The sequence below is a fragment of the Choristoneura fumiferana genome, chromosome 21 (assembly GCF_025370935.1).
Source record: "Choristoneura fumiferana chromosome 21, NRCan_CFum_1, whole genome shotgun sequence".
In the NCBI taxonomy this organism is placed as follows: domain Eukaryota; kingdom Metazoa; phylum Arthropoda; class Insecta; order Lepidoptera; family Tortricidae; genus Choristoneura; species Choristoneura fumiferana.
Window position 1 is genome coordinate 4,944,073 of NC_133492.1, and position 24,745 is coordinate 4,968,817.

At 36.6% G+C, this 24,745-nt stretch overlaps 2 protein-coding genes, 1 long non-coding RNA gene and 2 pseudogenes across 5 annotated transcripts in view; 3 read left to right on the top strand and 2 right to left on the bottom strand.

Moving 5' to 3' along the window:
- Positions 1-24,745, top strand: part of LOC141439885 (uncharacterized) — a 158,042-nt gene that overhangs the window by 89,818 nt on the left and 43,479 nt on the right. The gene's annotated exons all lie outside the window — the stretch shown is intronic.
- Positions 5,123-6,407, bottom strand: LOC141439696 (beta-ureidopropionase pseudogene; annotated as a pseudogene). The gene has a single exon (XR_012452626.1). The product of XR_012452626.1 is annotated as a beta-ureidopropionase pseudogene (transcript).
- On the top strand, positions 7,520-8,723 carry LOC141439615 (beta-ureidopropionase pseudogene; annotated as a pseudogene).
- Positions 9,551-11,852, top strand: LOC141439485 (proteasome subunit beta type-3-like). The gene is made up of 5 exons (XM_074103762.1): positions 9,551-9,643; positions 9,897-10,102; positions 10,554-10,722; positions 11,184-11,312; positions 11,694-11,852. Exons 1-5 carry the CDS (start codon positions 9,641-9,643, stop codon positions 11,802-11,804), a joined length of 618 nt encoding a protein of 205 aa, XP_073959863.1. The 5' UTR covers positions 9,551-9,640; the 3' UTR covers positions 11,805-11,852.
- The window catches only part of PIP4K (phosphatidylinositol 5-phosphate 4-kinase), a 30,569-nt gene continuing 21,467 nt past the window's right edge, over positions 15,644-24,745 (bottom strand). For both annotated transcript variants that reach the window (XM_074104300.1, XM_074104301.1), the window contains 2 exons: positions 24,640-24,710; positions 15,644-21,750 (listed from right to left, as the gene is read on the bottom strand). In XM_074104300.1, the coding sequence (XP_073960401.1) occupies positions 21,628-21,750; positions 24,640-24,710 (194 nt within the window). In that variant the 3' untranslated portion in view covers positions 15,644-21,627. The remainder of the gene's footprint in view (positions 21,751-24,639; positions 24,711-24,745) is intronic.

Consider the following 24,745-nt stretch of genomic DNA (forward strand, 5'->3'; position numbering starts at 1 on the left):
ACTCTTCAATGGTTTATGGTGTTGACTTGAAACTTGGTAACAAAATCTTGAAAAGAATGAACCTTGATCCTGACTCTTGAATCTTGACGTAAACCCTACACTTCAGTCAACTAGTGACCACGGCTGCTGCAATATACCTAATCAAAACATCGCGATGAAACAAGGTATTCAAAGTAAAATTTGATCAACTCCTTGTGATCGGATTAACATTAAATTGAATATATGTAGCTTACCTTTAATACAACAATGACATGCTTTAGTTTTTTTTTGAATTTTCTCAAAATAAAATAATGATAGAAAATAAAAAATGATCAAAAATCGATAAAAAGGGAAGTCTTTCGCATTTATCTCGAAAGGTGAAAATAGTTATTTGTGCAACAAGAGAGCAAAGTTGTTTTTTGTTGCGAGTGTTGATTTTGAATCCCGAGTAAGCGAAGGATTCTATAATTGAATCACGAGCGTCAGCGAGTGATTCTAGGTTAGAATCCTGAGATCAGCAAGGGATTGAAATACACGAGATGCAAAAAAACTTTGGTCTCGTGTGACACATACAATTTTTCACCTCAGCAGCGAGAACATAATTTAAATGTAACATAAGAATAAAACCACATATACCTACCTGTTTACAAAACAAACACATTTTTTTAAATAGAATCCGATTATTATCAAATATAATAATTACATTTAAAACCATAAAAAGAGTCCAGTAGCTACAATACAAATCGCATACTCATAACATGCAATCTTAACTTCTTGTACTAATGTCACACTTATTTTTTAATACTGCAAAAAGCCTCATCTCGGGGTAATTGAAAAGGTTGAACAATTAAACCTTTAAATATGATTTTGATTAAGATTTCTATTACATAAAGATAAATAGATTTGTTAAAAAATCATTCAATTTAACAAATAATAATTATACTGTAGAGGCAGTATACGGAATTCTTTTATAAAAAAAAAACAAGAGAAGCGGCTTTCGTGCAACGAGGTTGCATACTTTATTAAAAGATCGGGAAAATTTACATTTTGGAAATATTTCGATATATTTTTAATACCAAACATTTAATTTAAGTTTGTAATCGACAAATTTGATCCTATCTCTTGCTTTTTTCGAGTTGAAGTGAAATGACAGATCGAAGTAAAGTTTAAATATTTGGAATTCAGTGAGTAGACCCAACACTGTACTCAGCATTTAAAAAAAATAATTAAAAAGTTACTTTGTCTCACGGAGTGAGCAAAATGCGATTTTGCTCACTGATTTCTCATAGCAAAACCTGCCTGTTTGAGGTGCTGAGGTGAAAATCGTATTTTACGTCAGTATTGTACTAGAGGTGTGATATAGTTTGGATAACAATATGCAAGTATATACCAGCGATATGCTAAGCCGGGACCTTTTTATAGCGGCAACACTTCTTAGTATTATTTTTTCTAACTTGTTTGAGTCACTGCTGAAATACATTATTTTCTTTCCTTCTTTCTTTCTTTCAAGTACAGTCAACAAAATGTATAGTCAGAAAACAAATCTTACAATAAAAAATGTTTGACATAAACTTATTGTGCCTTAACTAAAATATTTATTTATTTATTCCAACAAAAATTACAGCATTACAGTTAAACACCAAGGCGCTGTATAATTCAAATTATACAAAAAAAAACCCGTGTGGTGTCGGGTTAGAATTACACCTCTCCATTTCTTCCGTGGATGCCGTAAGAGGCGACTGAGGATATAGGTTAAGGTATACCGTAGGCGACAGGCTAGCAACCTGTCACTATTGTACCGTTTTTGTCAAACTTAAAACCTAAAATTGCTAAAAGTGGCTCCGAAGCGGTAACGTTTTGTGTGCTCTGCCTACCTCGTTTTGGGAATACAGGCGTGATGTTTGTGTGTGTGTGTGTGTACAAAAAAAAAGACATAAAATACATTTAAAAAAAACTGAATAAGTAGTTAAGGATTTTTGAACGTCGAAATATGTCTCATCGTGTCAGTTGTTTGTGCGCTGATACCGCGTTGCATCAAATCCGAGTTCAAAACACTGCTATCAAAGTTTTATAAATAAATTATTGTAAACAATGTTCGAGATAAGAATGGAAAATAATTAACAAACCCTCTTAGGTATCTGTTTACAACACAATACAAAACAACACAAATATTTTTTATTGCAGACCACTAATCAGTACAAAAAATCTATATACGAGTATTACACATACATTCAGGGTGGTAGGGCGGACTTATCGCTTAAAAGCGATCTCTTCCAGACAACCATTTGGGTACATAGATCTTATAATTATGTCGAAATCGTAGGTGGCGGACACAGAAACAAAAAAACAAGAACAAACAAAAAATCATCAATATCAAAATAAATACAAATGATATAACTATATAAATACATACATACATACAATAAAGTCAAAGTCAAAATATCTTTATTCAATTTAGGCTATAACAAGCACTTATGAATGTCAAAAAAAATCTACCACCGGTTCGGAAAAACCTCTGCTGAGAAGAATCCGGCAAGAAACTCAACGAGGCATATATATTTTTTTAAACAGATTTACAATATTAATACTTATACAATACATATACTACTAATATAAAAAGCAATAGAAATTGTCAAAAGGCCGAAATGTAAGACTTTACGAGTTTACTTTGTTTTTTAACCGACTTCAAAAAAGGAGGAGGTTATCAAATCGGTTGTTTTTTTGTTACCTCAGAACTCCGTCATTTATGAACCGATTTGATTTTTTTTTGCGTTCTTCTAGGAATGCTTTCAATTAGGTCTCATAAGCACCAAATCAGGATCTGATGATTGGATACTAAGGAAATCGAGGGAACTCGATTCAAATGTTGTAGGGACACCTATGGTAATTTTGATATATTTTTGATATATTTTACTTAGTAGTAACTCGTGCATTTGCTCTTGAAAATCATCATTTGGTGAAGTGGAACTGATGATGAAGACCACAGTTGACCATCGGAGTTACTACTCAAAAACAAGTATTTCATGGGTTGAATTTCAATTACTTTAACACAGTTGCTAAGCAATTTATGCTCCTCGTAAATCTCGTAATGCATATGGTGAAATGGAATGGGTGGTGAAGCACCAGGACTCCTCAATAATGAGTCTCTGCATCGGAAAAAGCAATCTTTTGTAAAAGAACGAGCAGTTGACATTAAACTATGTATTTTAGATTATTTACTGCTGACTGTACCTACCTACCTACCAGTAACGCCGACACAGAAAGAGGGGTGTTATAAGTTTGACGCCGATATCTGGCATCGTAGCTCTCATTCAAACGGATGAACCGATTTTTATAGGTGGGTGCGGTTTTTTTACGTGAAAGCTAGTTTTTTTCCTGTGGTTCTTAGTAATGTTTGATAGTTAGGTAGTCTGGCAATTTTGGGATATTGAACTTTGTAATGACAATAGCGGGGATTTTTCAACTTTTAAGTTTGTTACACTTCGAGAGGTAATGCTTGGAAGTAAGAAGAAGTCTTGGGCTCAATGACTGTAGCAGAAAATCTGGACGACATTTTTACTTTATAATTTTAGTTTAGTTTATATATAGGTACTTAGTTTTAGTTTTGTAATTGTTTTTTATGTCAGTAGTAAATATTTAAACATAGCCTAGCAACTAAAATCTTTAAAATAAAGATTAGCTAGGAATATCACTTAACTAATTGTAAAATTGTTATGAAATAAACAGTTATAATTTTTTTTTTTATTTATTTTAGATGTTGTTAGTTAATTGATAAGTAATTATTGACTTTTAAAGTTTGTTACACTTTATGTTTTTCATTTTTTTACCATAGACTGTACAGTGTAAACATGTGTGACCACAACTGAACAAGCCGCCCGAAAGAGGTAATTAGGTAGACAGTTTCGCAAAAAGTAACTATAAAACTGATAAACTTAAGATCAAGCCCGACATCTTAAATGATTTTCTTCATTGCTTTTCCTCAACATCGTATAGGCATAACTAATAGGTTATTGTTGTTTAGAAAACGAGATAAGAATGTTTATACTAACGAGGTTTCATACAGTTATAACTAATCAAATCAATATGTACTTAACATAGGTACATAGGTACACTGCGTGTGGTATTTATTATTATTTACTAGTTAACGCTGTAGTCAAGCGCGTATCGTAAATAACATAAAGAGATGAATAGAGATTAATTTATATTTTAATTAGATACTGGTTATATTTAAATTAGTTACGTATAGTAGGTAGGTACGTATTAAATTTAGGCTTGCGGAAATGTACTAAGGTAATCTTCAGTAGGTATTATAGGTACTCCCCTGTAGTAAACTGCAGATTTGTCAATTAGTTTAACACTGGTTATCCCGCTAAATTATAAATGCGAAAGTTTATAGCATTTTAAACTTTCGTGATTTTCACTCATAGTCAAAATGCCACAAACGGGACTTATCACGCTAACACACACGAGTAATATTTACCTAGTGGCCGTCCGTGATCACGAGTAGACTCTGGAGTACTAGTAGAGTCTAGACTTATCTAGCTAAATAATCAAGGACTAATTATTATTAACCAATTTTATAAGGTTTATTTATTTTTTCATATGAATATCATAAAAATGGTGGAAAAAAAACTAATTATGTAGGTATTAAATATATTGACCCGGATAACTCACGTCTTAAATCGAGTTTAGCTCGACATGTTTCGGGCTAATCCGTAGCCCTTCGTCTATGTAATTATGTAGGTATTTATATCTTAGAATATTAGGTTTTTGAGATTATTTTCAAATATTAATAAAAAAAATATAATGGATTTCTGGTAAGGGTGAATGTTATACTAGAATATGTCATTTAATATATGTAAGTAATTTAAGTAGATGGCAATATATATTTTTTTTAATTAGTACGATTGTGAACTAGGGTTAATTTAACCAATTTAGAAAAGTTGAAAAGCCTCCGACATTGTCTCTTCAAAGTATATCTCACAAACGGCTGAACCGATTTGAAAGATACATAAACGTAGCCGTGTGTCGAATTGAACTTAACTGTAGTTTAGAATTAAGATAAATTGTATATTTATAACTGCCTACTAAAAAGTGAATATACATAAGCTTTTTACTTATCTGACAACAATAAAAAACAAAATGCGATCAACACATTTATTTCCAAAAACCGTTACAAAAAGCCGTAGGTAGGTATATAAAAAATTTACTTCTCCGAATCATGCTCGTGGACAACTTGGGGCTTGAAATCCAGGTCCAACACCTTGCTCAAGCTGTTGACATACATATCCAGCCGCTGGGTCATGTAGTAGCAACGACGGTCCTTGATCTGCCTGTTCTGATTCAAATCCATCACGCTGATGAGCAGCCCATCTCTGGTCCTTGACAACCCAGGGCATCTCACTCCATCAGGCCCAGTAAAGTAGCTAGAGCCATAGAACAACCCCAAGTCTTTATGCGCTGGTTTACCATCAGCAGAAGTGAACTCGTTAGGGAACTCCTCATACCCAACCCTGTTAATCGCAGCAGTGAAGTAGCAGTTCGTAATAGCGGCGTTTCTTGCTTCAATGTTCCACATGTACTCGCTTCCAGCCTCAGCAGCGATGGTAGCAGAGGGGTTGAAGACGATTTCAGCACCGTTCTGTCCGAACATCATCCAGTTCAAGACGTGGTGGCGTCCGAAGCAGATGTTAACGGCGATTTTGCCGTAGCGCGTCGCGAAAACGGGATGGCCTGTGTTACCTTCCATGTAGTAGTTAGACTCGTTGAAGTCTCCGACTCTCGGTATGTGGTTCTTTCTATGCTTACCGATAACATTGCCAGTGTCGCTGATGACAACAGCAGTGTTCCAGAGAATGTCGGCGTGTTTCTCATCTCTTTCAAGTATAGAAGATACGATTACCATTGAGTACTTTATGGCCAGTTCGCGAAGGAACTTCGTTGTCTGTCCATTTTCAGCCGACTCCGCGAATTCGCACCACGGCTGCTTCTCTCGGGTGCAAAAAGCGAACGGCATATTCCATAACTCTTGGAAACATATGATGTTAACACCTTCTGCGCCGGCGACGTCGATGATCTTCTTCACTTTATCAAAGATTGCTTTTTTCTGCTCATTGATCGGACGGTCGGTGGGTACAGCGATGGAGTGTTGGATGACACCGACTTTGACGATCCTTGGGGGACGTGTTTGTTCTTTCTTGGCTGGGAAGGCATAGGCGGCGATTTCAAAGTCTGCTTCCTTGGCAGCGGCGAGTGAGGAGTCCTTGATTTTTACCTCATGGTGGTCTTTTCTGCCGTAGTAGATCCGGTTGAACTCGTCGAGGTCGCGACCGCTGAGGTTGTTGTTGATGATAGCTTCTAAGCTGGGAGTTTCGCCGTCCATGGTGCCGTCGGTAGTGATCAGTTGATAGTGCGGGGACCTCGCGCCGGCCTGCCGTTAAATAGGGTGTAGCGGAGGTACCGACTCGTGTGCATAGGAACGTATCTGTGTGGTCCGACTGTTTCTTGACGACCTTCGACCTGATGTGATAAAGCTTGAAACAATAACGGAATGAAAAATATTTGAGTTATCAATAGAGCTTGAATACGTGACTGGATGTTTGTAATCCCTGTTTATTATTCTGTCTGTTTGTGCGAGGGACAGTTAATCTGAATATTTTTTCTGTTATCTTAACTTAAGAGGGTAGTTATATAATTTTTTTAAATTTTCGAGCGGAGTAAGGGTTTGAGAGCATAAAGCATGCCATAATAAATAGTGAGAAATAACATGAATAAATAAATTTTAGTACAATTTATTGTTTATTTTTTTAAGAACGCGTGACGTAGGCACCTATTGCGTTTGTATGGATACAAACGCGCGTTGACGGCACATCACATTTAAAAAATTTAAGTAGGTATAATAGCTTTGACGCAGACGATGCGCGTTTGCAGCGCAGAAAAATCTCAAAAAGCTAGTACACCTGCAACTCTACTGGGTACCAAATTAATGATAGCTAAATAACTAAGAATCTAAAAAAAAGGTATGCATTAGCAAGGTTTGGCGAAAGCCTATGTCCAGCAATGCAGGTCTTTAGGCTAACAAATACCTACCTACTTATAATAATGACATACTTACAATTTTCATTCTAAAACAGGTAGTCATTTAATGTTGTTTAATGGTAGTCTGGAATGTTCCTGTAGATTTAAGTAGGTAATTTACTTACGCTTTGGTATCGGCAAGAGAGATCAAAATAGTACCTACATAAAACATCAAGGCATTAAGTAAGTCAATCAAGTATCCAGTAAATATGGATACCGCATCGCGAGCCGGTATGTTAAATACAAACCTCCATCAACATATACGAAACTGTGAAATATTAGCAACCTTATTCTAAGACACCTAGAGACATACAATCCAATGACCAGCGAGCGTCGCGATCCATTCTTAAACAAGCAATTAGTTTACCTACTGCTTAAACGATTACGTAATATAACAAAGTTATCTTTGCGGTCAAATATGGAACTAAAATGGTCACATTATTAGTCTACGTACGTCGGCAGCGCCACGATTGAAGAGTTCGATAACTTGGTCACAGTTTGACAAAATATTGACTTGCTAAACTAAAGATTTATTCTCGTACTGTATCAAAAACATGGAGACACGGGCTATCGACAGTATAATAAAGGATAATTTATCGCCAGAACAGCTGAAGGAGTTCAATAGAATCTACTATGGTAGAGAAGATCATTGTGAACTGAGTTTAAAGGAATCAACTACCCTTGCTTGCAATGAGGATGGCTTTGAAGTCGCTGCGTACAGTATTCCTGCTGCGAAAGAAGAAACCAGACCACCAAGGTTAGTTAAATTAGGATTGGTTCAACATTCTATTGTTTTATTAACTGATCAACCGATAAAACTACAACGGGATGCTATTTTCCGTAAAATAGAAAAGTTCGTACAAACAGCGGCAAAAGAAGGAGTGCAAATTCTTTGCTTGGAAGAAACATGGTCGATGCCTTTCTTTTTGGGAACAAGAGAAAAGGATAGATGGTCAGAGTTTGCTGAATCTGCCGAAAACGGACCAAGCGTCTCGTTTCTTAGCAAATTAGCTATGAAGCATGGAATGGTCATCATTTCACCGATTTTAGAAAGAGAAAGTAGCAGCGTATGGTGGAACACAGCTGTGGTTATCGATGAAAATGGTAAAGTGATGGGAAAACATCGTAAAAATCACTTGCCAAGCGTAGGAAGCTTCAGTGAGACGTCGTTTTACTCCCCAGGTAACACAGGGCACCCAGTTTTTGAGACGAAATTTGGAAAAATCGCAATTAATATCTGCTACGGACGTCACCAAGCCTTAAACTGGTTGATGTTCGCGCTGAATGGTGCCGAGATCGTATTCAATCCAGCTGCTACTATATCAGAATTTGGTGAATCTTTTTGGGGAATTGAAGCCCGAAATGCTGCCGTTGCCAACAGTTATTTCACTTGCAGCATAAATAGAGTCGGGACAGAAGAATTCAGTCTTCAGAATGGAATTGATAAAATCATTAGGACCTATTATGGATCCAGTTACATAACCGCTCCTAATGGATGCAGAACTCCTAGTCTTTCCAGAACAAGAGACGGTCTTTTGATTGCTGAAGTGGATTTAAATTTGTGCAGACAGGTTAAAGATCATTGGGGTTTTATTATGACTGCCAGGTTGGAAATGTATGCTAATGAGTTAAATAAAACAAAATAACATAGAAATCGAAATGATTTAGTTGTTGTTTTATTATTTACTAGCTGTTGCCCGCGACTCCGGCCGCATAAAATCCTTTTATCGTTATCCCGTGGGATCTTTGCAATTTTTTGGGATAAATCTACCTATCCATGTCCTTCCCCGGGACTCAAACTAGCTGTATATCGAATTTCATCAAAATCATTTCAGCAGTTTAGACGTGATATGGTAACAAACAAACAGACTTATATACTTTCGCATTTTATACAACCCTAATAGTGGTGACGACAATTTTTTACGGTCTATTGAGATCGATACGCTGATGATAGAAAAGGAAATAATTAAAAGTCATGATTGTTAATGAGTGCGTTCGTACTCCGATTCACACTTGGCCGATTTTCTGGTGGCTGTGACCACAACCATTTTTGAGGGATGGATCCGCGCCTGACGTATTTTATACTTAATGAATAAAATCCAGGACAGGCTATTTATAATTATTAAAAAAAAAATTAGTTAGCCTGCCCAGGATTTTTTAGCAAACCCATTTCTAATATATTTTGTAATATACTAAATTTATTATAAAATACATTTCATTCTATTATCAGACAGGCGAAGATACGAACCTATTTTTCGTTTTATTCGTAACAAATGACCGCGGAAACCAAACGCAACATAGATCACACTGCAGGGCTACTACAAAACTCGAAGTTCGTATCGTACCGTCCCTTTCGCGCTCGTATTAAATAGTATAAGTATCAGAGGGTTGCACGACACGAACTTCGAGTTTCAAGTTTCGTAATTCGTAGTAGCCCTATTTTATTTTATTGCTATCTGTGGTCGTTTGATTAATGATATGTATGAATGCCGAATGATATGTCATTTTTGATTCCCGTAATTCGCATAGTTTGAACAAAACAATTTATTACAAAAGCAGAAATTAGTGTAGAAAAAATCATAAAATGGTAAGTAAACCTAATTTTCACGGCATAATCATCTTACGAATAAAACATTCCCTTGGATATTTAACATGTTGTGGTTATGTTAGCGTCATTACAGTGCAATATTGGTTTAAAATATTTTTCAAACTATATAAATTCTAATATAACGAACATTATACAGTTACACTCCTAATTCATCTTGTTAATTCTTACAAAAAAATTACTCTGCTAACTTTTAAGTGCAATTTTTTTATGGATAATTTGTCGTTGTTTCCAGTCGATTTTAGCGTACAACGGTGGTGCAGTGGTCGCGATGAAGGGCCAGGATTGCGTGGCGATCGCGACGGACAAGCGCTTCGGTATCCAGGCGCAGACAGTATCCACAAACTTTCCAAAAGTGTACCGAATGGGACCCTCGTTGTACGTCGGCCTGCCAGGCCTCGCCACTGACACACAGACTGTATTCCAGAGACTCCAGTTCAGGTATTCAAATTCTAATCAACTAAGTTTCCCGCAAAACTCGAAATTCAATTGAAATATCTGAGTTCACTTTACTGGACCATTCTGAGGCATTTAGCTTGCATGTTTTTCCAGTTTTCAAAGTATTATCAATCACTCTACCTATGATAATTAACATCAATGAAATCAAGTAGCTAATCAAGAGTAGCTTAGGATGTCTACCAACAAGATGTGTGGGTGACCTAAAGCCACTTTTATTAAACATTTATTTTAATTTAATGTATAAAAGAAACCATGCAGACTGCTATGAAACCTAAACACACTTTCTCTAGTGGTAGTTTATCTGACAGATAAATGTGATGCCGTCTCTCTTTGGTTTGTTCAAACAGACAGAGATGGCATCCCATGTATACATCAAATAAAATTATTAAATGGGTGGTGAAACAGCCTCTTAATTTTTTATTGTGTTATCCAGAATGAACTTGTACGAACTGAAAGAAAACCGCGTGATGAGCCCCAAGACATTCTCGGCAATGCTGTCCAACCTCTTGTATGAGAGGCGATTTGGGCCATACTTCATTGAGCCCGTCATTGCTGGGCTGGACCCATACACCTCAAAACCTTATGTGTGCAATATGGATGTTGTAAGTTTGCAAACTCATACTCAATTAACGTTGTTTTTCGAACGCATGCATGTCTATTTTGTTGGTTGTCACTGTAGCCTAAACAGCTGCGATTTTTAACATCTGAGATATCATTAGATTTGTCAAAATTGCATTGTCAAGAGAGGACATATTGCAACAAAATTGACCCTTGACATAATGAATATAAAGTTCATTCAGAAAATTATTGATTTTGAGGTAAGTACAAGCTTTTCTAAAAGTAGTGTCAGTATAATGTTTTCAAATGGCATCTGCATAAGGAGGAAGGAATAAAAATTTTCAATGTGTGAGTTTTAACGAATGCAACTTATAAGCCCACATTTTAATCCTTGCGTCATTCCTAAATAAGATTCTTGTCAATCTACAAGTAAACTTGTCTAAAATCTGTAACATCTTTTTTTCATTTTCACAAGTTACCATGTATCTATGGCCTTCTGTTTCAGATTGGCTGCCCGAATGAGCCAGAAGACTTTGCTGTGTCCGGTACCTGTGCGGAACAGCTTTACGGCATGTGTGAAGCTCTGTGGGAGCCCAACCTGAAGCCAGATGAGCTTTTCGAAACTATCTCACAGGTATGACTGCAAATTACTCTTCAGACATGATTAAGTTTAGCAATTGCCAACATAACACTAGAACACTTGCAATAACGTACAAAAAATAAATTTCTAAATAACTGAGGGGCTTCTAAAATAGGTAGACAATCAATTTTAATTTTACATAACCATGGGCCTGCCGAGTTTTTCGAGTTATATGGCATGGGACCTTAGTAATAGGGCAATGCTGTAAGCATCACCAGTAGGATCACTAAATTTGTATGGGGCGTGAGAGCAACACTTTTGGTGAAGTATGGTGGGCAGCCAACATGTTAAGGTCTGGGAAAAAAGATCTGGAGTTGCCAAAGTCTTTCTTTGGTGATGGCAACCCTATGTCTATGTATTGTTACTTTCTTCCAGGCACTAGTGAATGCAGCGGACCGCGACGCCATTTCCGGATGGGGTGCCGTTGTTTACATCATCGAGAAGGATAAGATCACTGAGAAACATGTCAAGACGAGGATGGACTAGTTAAGAACTTTCGGTATTCATTGCTTTTAATAAAATAAAATTAATCTCGTCTTGTGTTTTATTTCGTTTCATAGAAAAAAATAAGGTAAAGGTCCTTGTGCTCGACAGATAATGCCCAATTAGATGACTCTACCCTGTCACCTTATTGCTAAATCCATACTAATATTATAAATGCGAAAGTGTTTGTATGTTAGTCCGTGATCCGTCGCTCCGTTTCGGCGTGATTTTTGGCAAACAGATAGTTGGGCTAGAGAGTGACATAGGCTACTTTTTATCCCGGAAAAATGCACAGTTCCCGAGGGAACCGCGCGATAACCGAATCCCACGCGGGTAAAAGCTAGTAAATAACAATTAGATGGCAAGTATTGGGACAATGACTGGCACTAACGTATTCCTCAGATGGTAGAAGTAGCAAGAAGTTTGATTCTAGTCTGCAGGGCTACTACGAAACTCGAAGTTCGTGTCGTGCGGTCCCTCTGACGCGAGAGGGACGGTACGATACGAACTTCGGAGTAGGCCCTCTGCATGGTGAATCAAGCTCACCCCAAGGGCCTACGCCAGCTGACGCGGTTTACATGGAGCTGGTGGACTGCTATTGAAGAATAGTATGAGCAGCACTAACTGCACGTGTCGTGTGCGACGGATTTTTTTTTTATGCGACTGGACCACCAGTCGTGCACCGGCACCAGCGTATGCCCCTAAATCTATCTTTGTTGGGTTGGACCAACAACATGGCCAACAATGTTCAGCTTTAATAACTTTATTCACGCAATTTATTGAAACAAGCGTTACTTGAGATCAATAGATGGCACTGAACTAAAAACTGACTGAACTATTTTAGTTATTTGCAAGGACGTATATTATAAGATTTTTAGAAGAGGGAATGAAAGGAAAAAATAACCTCGATTTTTGCAGAAACTTTATAAACCGAATAATTAAAAAATTAAGTTTTTAATTTTTCATACACATTTGTTTTTACAAGAGACTAGAGAATTAACATTTCAATCGTGTCGCTTACATGTCGATAATCGTACGGTAGAGAAGCTATCTTATAAATATATGCCTTCGCGGCATGGCGTCCGTCACCGTAACAAAATAAAACTTATGAGCGAGCGCACCAACCGCATAGGTCGTGGCTCAGCCGAGGCGAGCGGTTGGTGCGGACGCTGTACTAAAACATTACCAACCTAAACAATGGCAACACATATGACATTCAATTTTCATCATTTCATGACTAACGCATTGTTCAGGAATCTACGTTCACAACAATGATATTATAAGAAAATATTTTCATTAGTATTTTGTATGTAAACCAGCTTTTACGACATCCCGTAATTTAATATCGCGCTCCTAACAAATTTGACAATACAATACATACAGTCTCTATCATAAACCATGCATGGAGTCGTGTGGTATAAAATATGTATAGAAAACCGTAATGTTCTTCGCATAAATGCATGTTCAGATATTTTTAAGCACCTGTACCTTGAATCCATAAACTGATGTAGATTACAAATCAAGTTTGATATCATTTAGAATAATTTGATATGGGTGCCGCTCAGCCAATCAATAAATGTACGTCAAATTAGAGTTCCTTGAGTTTAACATAAATTTTAACTATCAAAATTACGGCTTTTATATGTATCATTTTTCACAAGGATTATCGCGAATTAAACGATTCAAACCTTACTCTACGAAGGGCCATATACCAGTAAACTGCAACCTTTTACTTGGCTGCTACGCAAAACCAAGGCAAGGTCAATGAGGGCTATCGCGTATGAATTCGCCACTAGATGCGCTAGTGTAGCGTGAGGTCTCCGAAATGTCAAATCTCATAGTTTTTGGGTGAGCTACGCGGGTTTATTTAATATTAGAATAATTTTGTGAATATTTTACAATATCTGAAATTAATTATGGCAAATATGCGTTCCGGGGCAATGAATGTCTGTGTTTTGAGACAGTTTTTGTTTTTCGGAAACCTTTTTCCTCCCTTTTTTCGAACAAAACGGGGACTATGCAACACTGTGGCATGCTCGATATTTTTATGGTACGGTTTTAAGGTGTATTAAATATGATTATAATCTAAACTTTGTCATTACGCCCGTAATAACAGACTTAAAAACCTCACGCAACAGTACGCCATCTAGTGAGACAAAAAACGATAGCCCTCATTGAAATGAACACACAAGTACTGAAAATACCGGTACTAAAGCGGTATTATTGGTACTGGTTACAAGCCATGTTCACAAACAACAATAATAGGTAATACTCCGGGTTGTTCACAGAGCAGATAGATAAAAATTTGTATGTATAGTTCAAAGATTATCTTTTCTCTTTTAATATCATTGATTCACAGAAAACCATCGTTCCATCACTAAACAGGAAAAAACATTTACAATTAAATTTGTAAATTATTAAATTGGGACAGTAACGTCCCGCTCGTGAATTACACACCTAAATCATATTTAAAACTATGTGTAAAGTAAACGACGTCTATCACAAAGTATTTGACAACAAATCATTACAAATTTGATGGTATAACCTAACAGAAATACTGACTACGCGTTACAAATTATGGGAAGTTAAGTAAGTAGTAAAAAGTTAAAAAAATGTGAAAAACAATTTGCAGACGAATCGTCGGCCTATGCCACAGACAACGCCACTGCTTAAAAAAACCCGCATCTCGAATCATTAAGTAACCAAACTGAAGATTAAGACACACTTGGGAAAGTTTACTTGATCCTCATCAACATGCCCTCTATTCCCAAGGCGTTAGAGTTCAACTTTCGATATTTTTGGTCACCTTGGCCGCTCCGACATATGTGATAGCGACTGTACAGGGCAACATTACGGAATATTCCAGCAGATGGACGATTTAGTTTAACTGTACACTGTAAATATTATTCCGATTTTTTATAGATGCTCAAAGTGTACAGCGTCAAAGGCGTGATTACTGACTTGATGAAAAACCTTTACAGGGGTATTTAGTTACACTAACCCTGTATTTATCTATATAAATATGTTTATCCGTTGCCTAGTACCCATAGTACAAGCTTTGCTTAATTTGGGACTAGGGCAATAATTTGGCGTCAGTTGTCCCAGGATACTTATTTATTTATACTTCCCACTGCTGGGCCTCATTTTAGAATGAGGTATGGGCCTAGTACCACGCGGGCCCAATGCGGATTTGGAACTTCAAACAATTTGGAGCTTTACGCTTTACTTAGTAGGATTAATAAAGATGCGAGCATTTTTAAAAGTAGTGACGACATACGTACCATCGAAATAGACTTACCCCATCCATTGATTAAATTTATTTGACGGATAAATGTGATGCCGTCTCTATTTGTTTTGTTCGAATTGACGAAGACGGCATCACATTTATCCGTCAAATAAAATTAATCAATGGGTGGGGAAACAGCCCCTTAGCATCGAACTCTGTAAACGAAACGATATTTTTTTTACGCCACGAGTATTTTAACGATGGGACCCATATGGAGCTATTTCCAAATGTGGATTTTAAGAGAATATAACAAACCGAATAGGGCAGTTGAAAGATAATCATAAATTCCAAACCAGCTGTAATAAAAAACATAATTTTAAAATTTACAGGGAAATCAGATTTATATTAGCTTTGAAATAGTTAGCCGAGTTAACAACGTCAGTGACCATACGAAATCAATAGAGGAAATAGTTTTTTGACAGATTTTTAGACGTGTGGTAATTGATTGATGGTGTCCAATAAGGCAATAACCTATTTGTAATAATTCAGGCCTACAGACCTCAGACAGAAAGGTTATCTATTTCGATGGTATGTCTCAGAATACATAGTCAATTCATAATATAAAAAGACGTGATCATTTATTCGGAATAAATCACAATTTTCCATAACAATCCAAGTATTTAGAATAATAAATAACAAAAACTTACACCATAATATTAAATACTACGCTAGACAGAAACTAAGCGATCTAATTATTGGCAAAGTGACATACGTTAATTTTATTTTGCTTAGCAAAACTTTCAAATCCAGATATTAGTCGGTTAATATGTTTCGTTACAATTTTTTACATTCTTAATATCAATATTACAAAATACAGTTAATATCGGAGCGGATAATGTTCAGTAAATGTGAGGAATCAAAAAATCTGCTGAAATCCAATGAATACACACATTGCGCCACAGTGGCGCGTATCTAAGTACTCGTGATTATTCAATTTTTGTTACTAGTTTCCGTCACCCTTTAACATAGGGTACTAGTCTAAAATTACCCAAAAAAGTCGTTGGTCGCGCGACGGGTTAACAAAATACAATACGGTATTTGACAAGTCCTAAATTTGCCGTATTCTGTTTATTTTTAAAATTGAATTTATAGTTATTTTTAGATATAGTTACAATAATTAAATTACCCGTCTTGTTTTTTTTTTTTTTCATTTCTTTCTGGACAATGAAGACCCCTGTAGGTGTTCAGTTAAATTTATGTTCTTCTAGACGCTGTTATGTAATAGTGTGTCAACCCTAATTAACTCTGCAATACAATTTTAACCCTTAGAATAGTAGATTGTACAACAAGAGCATAAAACGAGCCATTTTATCCGAGGCCCGAGGCGTTCATATAGCCACCCGAGCCGGTACGGCGAGGGTGGATAGACACGTCGAGGGGGAAATGGGTTTAAGCTCTAGTTTAACACTCTGCTTTTCACTTCGAATGCGAGGAGATGAAATAACAAAAGTGGAAACTATTGTTCACTTACTAGGTACCTTTTATTTTTCATACAATGTTAAAGTAATTATAAATATTTAGTTATATTGATTTATTTTTACTTTTATACAAATTAAAAATGATTATAAAAATATATAAAACATTTTTTGTTTCTGGCTGTTAACAACTGATTTCCTTGGTCTTAGACGAAGATTTGACTTCATGCACGAGAGCATAAAAAGTAATTTTATGTCGCCTAGATCCAGCATAAACACGAACTTTAAAAGCATGAGAAGTGAAAAATAATTTTAACAGTTGACATTGTATTGCAAAATGACAGTGGGTTGACTCAGTATTGCAAAACAGCGTCCTTATATCACCATATACCATGACAAAAGTAAACAAAGAGAAATTCACATTACATGGACACTATCCGCTCAGACATTTAATACCGACTAATAGAGCGGGTCAGTTTGCGTACAGTTGCCATCAGATATTTCGGACCGGCCAAGGTGATCAAAAATATCGGCACATGCACCTTATTATTAATGTACTAGAGTTCATTTTTAGATATTTTTCACCTTGACCGCTCCGAAATACTGATTGCGAATGTATGATTCTGGATAGTCGACGACACAAGTCGTGTGGAAAGCAAAAGGAACCACCACATTATTTTCCCAAGAAATACGTCAAGACAGTTCCCTACTGACCCTTAACCCACATCACTCTCAGAAATTTTTATTCATTCTTTGACGCTTTACACTTTCAACTTCGATTAAACTTTCATTTGCTTCGGCAGTAATCGTTGCAAACTTGATTTTTTTCTTTTCGTTCATTTTCATTTTATTTGTGCAATGTACGAATGTTTGCGCGGATGTGTGCCCCTGTAACCTATTTATTTGTCACAGATATTTTTTATCTGTGAAATGTGTCGCCAATCCATTTTTTTTTTTGATGCCATTCCATTTGGCCACGTGTCGCTGGCCAGAATCATTTGGATCAGAGGTATTCGAGCCCCGCGTTTAATCTTTATGTCGCAACAAGCTTTTGTCTTGTCACTTACCAATTAGTGTAACTTGCAAGTCACTTAGGGGCTGTTTCACCATCCATTAGTGTTAACTGACGGTTAAATGTGATGCCGTCTCAGTCTATTCGAACAAAACAAATAGAGACGGCATCACACCTAACCGCCAGTTAACACTAATCAATGGATGTTGAAACAGCCCCTTAACCGCGTAAACTGACCCAGCCCTTCACAAACCAACGGCCAGGCGGCCTTACAAAACCTTACCTATTCAAATTTGAGATTAAAAATTTACTCAGCCAATTTCAACACGAGAACATTACTAATTTCAACTCCAATGATATTTTTTTAACAATATACTTTAATAATTTGTCAGTTCTAAACTACGCGATAGCGGAACATTATAAAAGCTAATAACGAGTCACACGAAATATTATTGCAATATGTGCTAAGGCCAGTTGATCGTGTAACGTATTGCTAACTTTATAGCACAGTTTAAATCCAGTAGCTAATCTACAAACAATGCACAGCGTTTTCACACGTCCAGGCACGTTCTCAGTTCTCGAGGCAATTTGCAGTGACTGGATCCGATGCGTTTTAGTCACAGACCTTATATCGAGATAGACCTACCCACCCTTGCGTGTAAAAAGTTTGATCCACGGTCAAATTTTGTCCGACCTAAATGCGCGAAACGCTTTGAAAAAGCCGCCGCTCCAGCCTTTGCATCGGTTCCGCGCGCCTTTGTATCGGTACCGTGCGGTCTTGATTTCCCATCACTAAATCTCGCTGCTGATGTCATCGTAGGTACGAAAAATTCATCACGCTAGGTTCTCATACAATTTGAAGCGCTCTTTTCGTATATCTCGATATAAGGTCTGTGGTTTTAGTAGATCACTTACTGAATTTATACTGTGGTTACGGTCATTAACCTCCTTCGGGGATAGCGTCGGGTCGTGTAAGTGTAGAATATAAAAAGAGAAGTCTTACGTGTTTGACTTCGAACCTGTCGAGATTGCGGGCAATAGCATCCGTCCTCTTTTAACAGCTCAAGAGTGAAAGCGACAGATTGTCACTAATACGTATTAACATATTTATGTTGAGTTGGAAACAACGAGCTAATTTGAAGATCGAAATTTTCTTGCACTTTTGAGCTGTGATAGTGCCTTCTGATTCTGAATTTCAATATACGTAACAATGTACAAAACTTCTAAATATATAGTTAGCATTCGTGTAATGTAAGAGATGTGACGACATGTAAAACTTGTCCGTCTCTACAATAAAAAAATTAAACATTCCAATTCGTAGTGACTGTTGGATTGAAGCGAGAAGACCGATGCCATCCCTCTCTCTGACTTTTGTTTCCTTAGTAGAGCCTTGACTTTACAAGTACTACACAGCGTACAATTACATAAGAACATCACGTTTTTTTATAACTGACCAGCAACCACAATCTCACGAGATAGTAAGTGTAGATGCGACTCACTGGTTAACCCTTAATAAGGCCCCATTTATTGGAGCATACTACCTCAAAATAGTTATTTATGATACAAGTGCGGAAAGTAGGCAATTCCCAACGAGTGGCGGAGAACTTGAAACACGAGCGAAGCGAGTGTTTTGAGCCGGCACGAGTTGGGAATTTCCTACTTTTGACACGTATATCATACAACGTTTTACAATGCATTAAGCGAGGAAAAAAATCGAGGCAGTGACTACATCATTTATTTGCCATACTCCTTTTACTACAGTAGCAGGCAGTAGATATACATACCGATATGCACGCCAAACCAAAATCGTTAACGTATACACTTTATTAAACCATCTTTCATAACGATCATTGACTCAGAAGATTAGAACAGCTGCAGCTACAAATGATAGGTAAAGGAGACTTTGTTTTAGTTTCGTGATTTTTTATGATTAATTATTAGCCCTTTTTGCTTGACATTTTCCACACTTATATTGGCTAGTCCTTATCTCCTGCACGCTCCTATAATGCTAAATATCAGTGCAACCCGTGAATAAATCCGTGTAATAGTTAATTATCATCAAGTATATGTATTATGTATCTAATCTACCAGCTGTTAACAAAAAGTTACCGTAAATCTGAGATTTTTTAGCTTTGGAACTGTAAATTAATCAAAATTGGTTCACTAATTCTAATAGATAAAAGCAAATAAATAAGAATAAGACATACCGGTAGTGTTATAATATCCATGTGTGTAGAAGTAGATTATTCTATCAATTTAAGATGTTTATTAACTTAGTTATGTATATTATAGTTCACGTATTTTGTTCAGCGTTGAGTTTGTCACTGACAATATGTACTTCGTGAAGGACGTAAGGCGGCGTAAAGTCAGATATAAATTCATCATTTAAACTCTTCATTTTAATTTACTCATCAAAAATTAATTCACCGGACTGAACTTATGGACATTACTTTGGCGGGGTTTCATGACAGGCGCGAACGGGTAACCATGATTGGTTCGTGCTACGTCGTGCGCGCGCACTGGAAGCTCATTGGTTAACTTTCGAGTGCGCGCGCTTGACGTCGCACGGTCCGAATTGGACTCAAGAATTTATTTCCTTTTTTTTCATAACTTTAGACGGAATTAAAATACGAGTTTACATGAAAAAAAAAATTAACGTTCTCTTTCTGTCGCGATTAATCTGTATTATCTTATCAGTAAATATTCAGTTGGTTGTATCAAACGTTTTCTTATTTGTTCAAAGCCTAACTATAACGACTCTTTAGACTTATTTTTTTAACAATAGTTTGGACATAATTTGGCAATTTAAAAAGTTACTTTACCGCACAAGTGCGGTAAGTAAAATCCATACAACTTTACGGCACACTTGTGGATGCGTGCAGGAATCACTAATTTTCTATGGATATGTTGACCCACGTCAAGAGGCACTTTCCGAGCACGTGCATTGTAAAGAATATTTTTAAAGCTAGTCGTATTTTCAATAATTATAATGGAAATTGTGACGTATTGTGAAATTAATAAGGTTCAGTTTCCAACTCAATGCAAGTGGTCGCTAAATCGCCTCTACCTTATTAAGGGTTAATTAACAACATTCACTCAAAACCAAGGTTTGACTAAGAAAACAAATTATTCGAGATCATAAGTGATTAAAAAATGGAAGTGAATATCAAACTTTACCATTAGGGTACCGTAATAATTAACTTTGCATTAACTTTCGTTTAACTTAGCGTTAGTTGTCCGATGCTTCCTTTAGTACTATGAACTAAAAATATCCTAACTATGTCACCCTGTTAATTCCATAGTAAAATTAAATAGATATCTGTCTCTGTCGTTTAAGACCAGTTTGAAAGGGACATATTAATGTCAGATTGTCAGTGTATTAAAAAGTTGACTTTGATTCGAGTTATAAAAATACTAAAATGGAAATGGAACTGACAAACATTTTTGAAACGTTAAAATTTGATTACACATTTTGCTGAGCAAGATTTGAATTGGAAATAAAATTCAAATTCAAATTTAGACGCGGTTCTTGTGGCTTTAGTTAACGCGCTATTAAGGCCTTACTGAGGGACTGATTATTTAAATGTATTTTTTGTAGATATACCGTAACTGAAATACATTGAAAAAAAAAAAACAGAAAAGATAAAATTAGTTTTTTTTTTTTCGATGTGGTTCAATGTATTCAATTGAAGTTATGTTATTTAGTATATGGTAAAATTTGTTAAAACGAGAAATCTTAAAAATAAATACAAAATACACAGAAAGTAAAAAAATCCGCACTTCGATAGTGAATTAAGTCAAAGTGGGTACAAATTACCTTTTTGCCTAAAGCCAGGTTAAGACTTTTGAGAAGAATCGTGAAAGTTGCATTACATTGCGGCGCTGGATTGTCCACTACAAACACGTTCGCTTCGTGGCCTCGCAATGTAATGTAACTAGTACAATTTTTCTTGCAAATCTAAACAATGCTTTACGCTACATTCATAGTATGTATTGTATTTCATACTAAAGTACAATTGATACAAATAATCAGCCCCTTAGCGTACATTGCGGTTTTTAAGTCAGAGTGTTGGAACGTAAGTAAGGTACTAAAAGAAGCATCACGCCGGGCGTCTAGTTGCCCTCGATGGCTTTGGCGACGAACTCTATGAACCGCTTGCCGTACTGCTCGGGGTCACACGTGGATATGCCGTCCACGTTGCTACCGTATTTGACGGTTTTCGCTGCTTTCGCCGCCTGAAAACGTTAATAGCATTTTAATATAGCTAGTGCCCCGAGAGTCAGCGGCGTCTTTAGCCCATGTAGCGCCCGTGTGCAATTATTACTTTACCGCCATCTAGGAAGAGCGCGGTCAAATTGGAATAGGTACAAAGTGTGACAAGGTCCAAGGCCGGCGCCCCCAACACCGCTGCGCCCGTGTGCAACGCACACCCTGCACTAAAGGTAAAGACGCCTCTGACGAGAGTTGAAGTCACGCACATAAGAACATTTTGTAAGGACAGTAGGATTTTGAAATTTACTCATTAATTTCATTCATTCACGTTTTGTGCAATCAGTTCTTTTTGTAGCTGTGTGTGTTTCACTTCAACTCTCATGGCACTAACTATAAGACCACGATAGGGTCAATCGCGAGTAGGTACGTATCGGCTCGCGTAATGAGGGTTTCTTGACCGGCGAAATATCGCTCTTTAATGATATTAAAAATTGTTTTATTTCAATTTTCGTCATACTCGGTGTGAAAAGTTGTACGAGTCACTCGAGAGCAAAATTATTTTCATCTTGGGCGTTAACACTTAAATCTCTCATTACGCTTAAGATTCTAATTTATTGATTCTATTTTATTTATTTAATTTATTGTAGAATCCTTCACTGCATTCTGGATTCAATGTACCTCCCTTGCCGTAAATACACCATTTTGCTGCCTTGTGATACAAATAACTTTTGACTTTGACTTTGAAATGTCAAAGTTGTCAAACGGACCTCACACGGTACTATCGCCAAGTAGTCCCTTCACAGAAAGCCCCATTGTTAAAAGTCATAAAGTAATTCCTTATCACAACTCTTTTTAGAGTTCTATATCTTTTGCAGGTGGTAGGACCTTGTGCAAGGTTTGCCCAGATTGCAACCACCATCTTGCTCGCTAATCCTGCCGTGAAGCAGCAGTGCTTGCACTGTTGTGTTTCGGCGTGGAGAGTAAGACAGCCGGTGAAATTACTGGCACTTGAGGTATCCCATATACAGTTGTGGTCATATAATTAAGAACGATTTTTTATAGAGAAGATTTTTTCAAACTGACAAGTGTTACTATTTGCATGTATATTTTTGTACTTCTCTCGGTATTGTAAAACTTTTCCGTACTAGCGGTAAATTCATTTATACATATAATTGGCTAAAAAATAAATAGATAAACTTTATACATTACATCTAAACCTAGTATTACTACTTACTGGCTGGTCATATAATTAAGAACGCTGAATAGTTTATTTTTTATTCAAATTTAAATAGAGAACGGACCGCCGCTTTGTGGTTTTAGGTTATTATTCGAATAATTTTGGCGCCATTTAGTGCCGTAATAGTCTTAAAGGCGATTGCTTCATATAAAAACAATGGGGAAGTAATACTAAAACTTCGCGACAAGAATTGGTCGTATAAACACATAGCCGATCATCTGCAATGTTCAAAAACTATGGTTTTCCACGCCATAAAGCATTTTGCCACGTATCAAACTACTTCAAATATTCCGCGTGTACCTAAACAAAGAAAGTCATCTCGTCGAGATGATCGAAATATCGTTCGTTTGGCAAAACAAAATCCTTTTAAAGGGTCTAATGAGTTGAGAAAAGAATATTTTGGCGAAAACAACCCTTCAGCAATCTCGGCACGCACTATTCGAAGGCGTTTGGTAGAAGAAAAGTTGCACGGAAGGATAGCAAGGAAGGTGCCTATGTTGAAACGGTGTCATAGGCAAGCCCGGCTTGCATTTGCAAGAAGATATGAAAACTGGACAGTCAGACAGTGGAAAAACGTTCTTTTTTCTGACGAGACAAAAATAAATAGGGTATGTTCTGATGGCAAACGATATGTAAGATGGCCTCCAAATAAAGCATTCGACCCAAAGTACACAAAAGTGACTTTAAAGCATGGCGGGGGAAATGTAAAAATTTGGGGATGTTTTTCTGGACATGGTGTTGGACCTGTTAGGCTGATAGAAGGAAACATGGATCAAGTTCAATACAAAAACATACTGGAAGAAACAATGTTACCATATGCAGAAGGCGTGCTTCCGGTTATTTGGACATTCCAGCACGACAATGATCCCAAGCATACTGCACGTACCGTTAAGGAATTCCTCACATCGCAATCAGTTTCTGTCTTAGATTGGCCAGCCAACAGCCCCGATCTTAACCCAATAGAGCATCTTTGGTGCGAAGTCAAGAAAAAGGTTTCAAATCGACAGTGTGGCAATTTAAGAGAACTGTATGACGTATTCTTAGAAGAATGGAACTCTATCTCTCTCGCGAAATGTCACAAATTGATAGATTCAATGCCTCGCCGGTGTAAGGCAGTAATAAAAAGCCGTGGACATGCTACTAACTATTAATTTTAGTTAAAATGTATTACATTGCTTTTTTTGTGTACAAACTTCACGATAGTGTGATTTAGTTAATCTTAGTTTCAAATAAAAAAACTTTCGAACAGTTCAATAAATCGTTCTTAATTATTTGTCCAGCTTCATTACTATTTGAATTTGTTACTAAAGAAAATAAAAACAAAATTTGTGAAAAAATGACAGCAATTTTATTCTTTATTCTTAATCCCGTTTGCTCTATTCATGTGGCTGTTTCATAACGTAACTAGTTACTTCTAAGAAGGAACCACGACTACACATGACATGATTTAGTTAAAAATAATCTGGAACTTCAAATCGTTCTTAATTACATGACCACCACTGTATATATATATAGAACGATCAATCTAAAACTTCTGAAAATTTTACGGTTACGGCGGGAAGAAAGTTATCACTTTTATGAGACTAGATATGCACCCTAATGCACGCTAGTAAAATCGCCAAATATCTCTATTGACTAAAAACCATTCTAAGAAAAACATAAAACGTTTATTTACCTGTTTTTTAACACCATAATGCGTCAGCACATCGATGAGGGCCACGAAATAAATCTCCTTTTTGGGCGCACCTGAAAATACGTTATAAAGAGCCCATCATATACTT

What these genes read in the sequence shown, in the direction of transcription:
- LOC141439485 (XM_074103762.1), top strand. An exon ending in TTCCAGAGACTCCAGTTCAG is followed by an intron (nt 10,103 to 10,553) that starts GTATTCAAATTC and finishes TGTGTTATCCAG; the next exon opens with AATGAACTTGTACGAACTGA. An exon ending in TTTTCGAAACTATCTCACAG is followed by an intron (nt 11,313 to 11,693) that starts GTATGACTGCAA and finishes ACTTTCTTCCAG; the next exon opens with GCACTAGTGAATGCAGCGGA.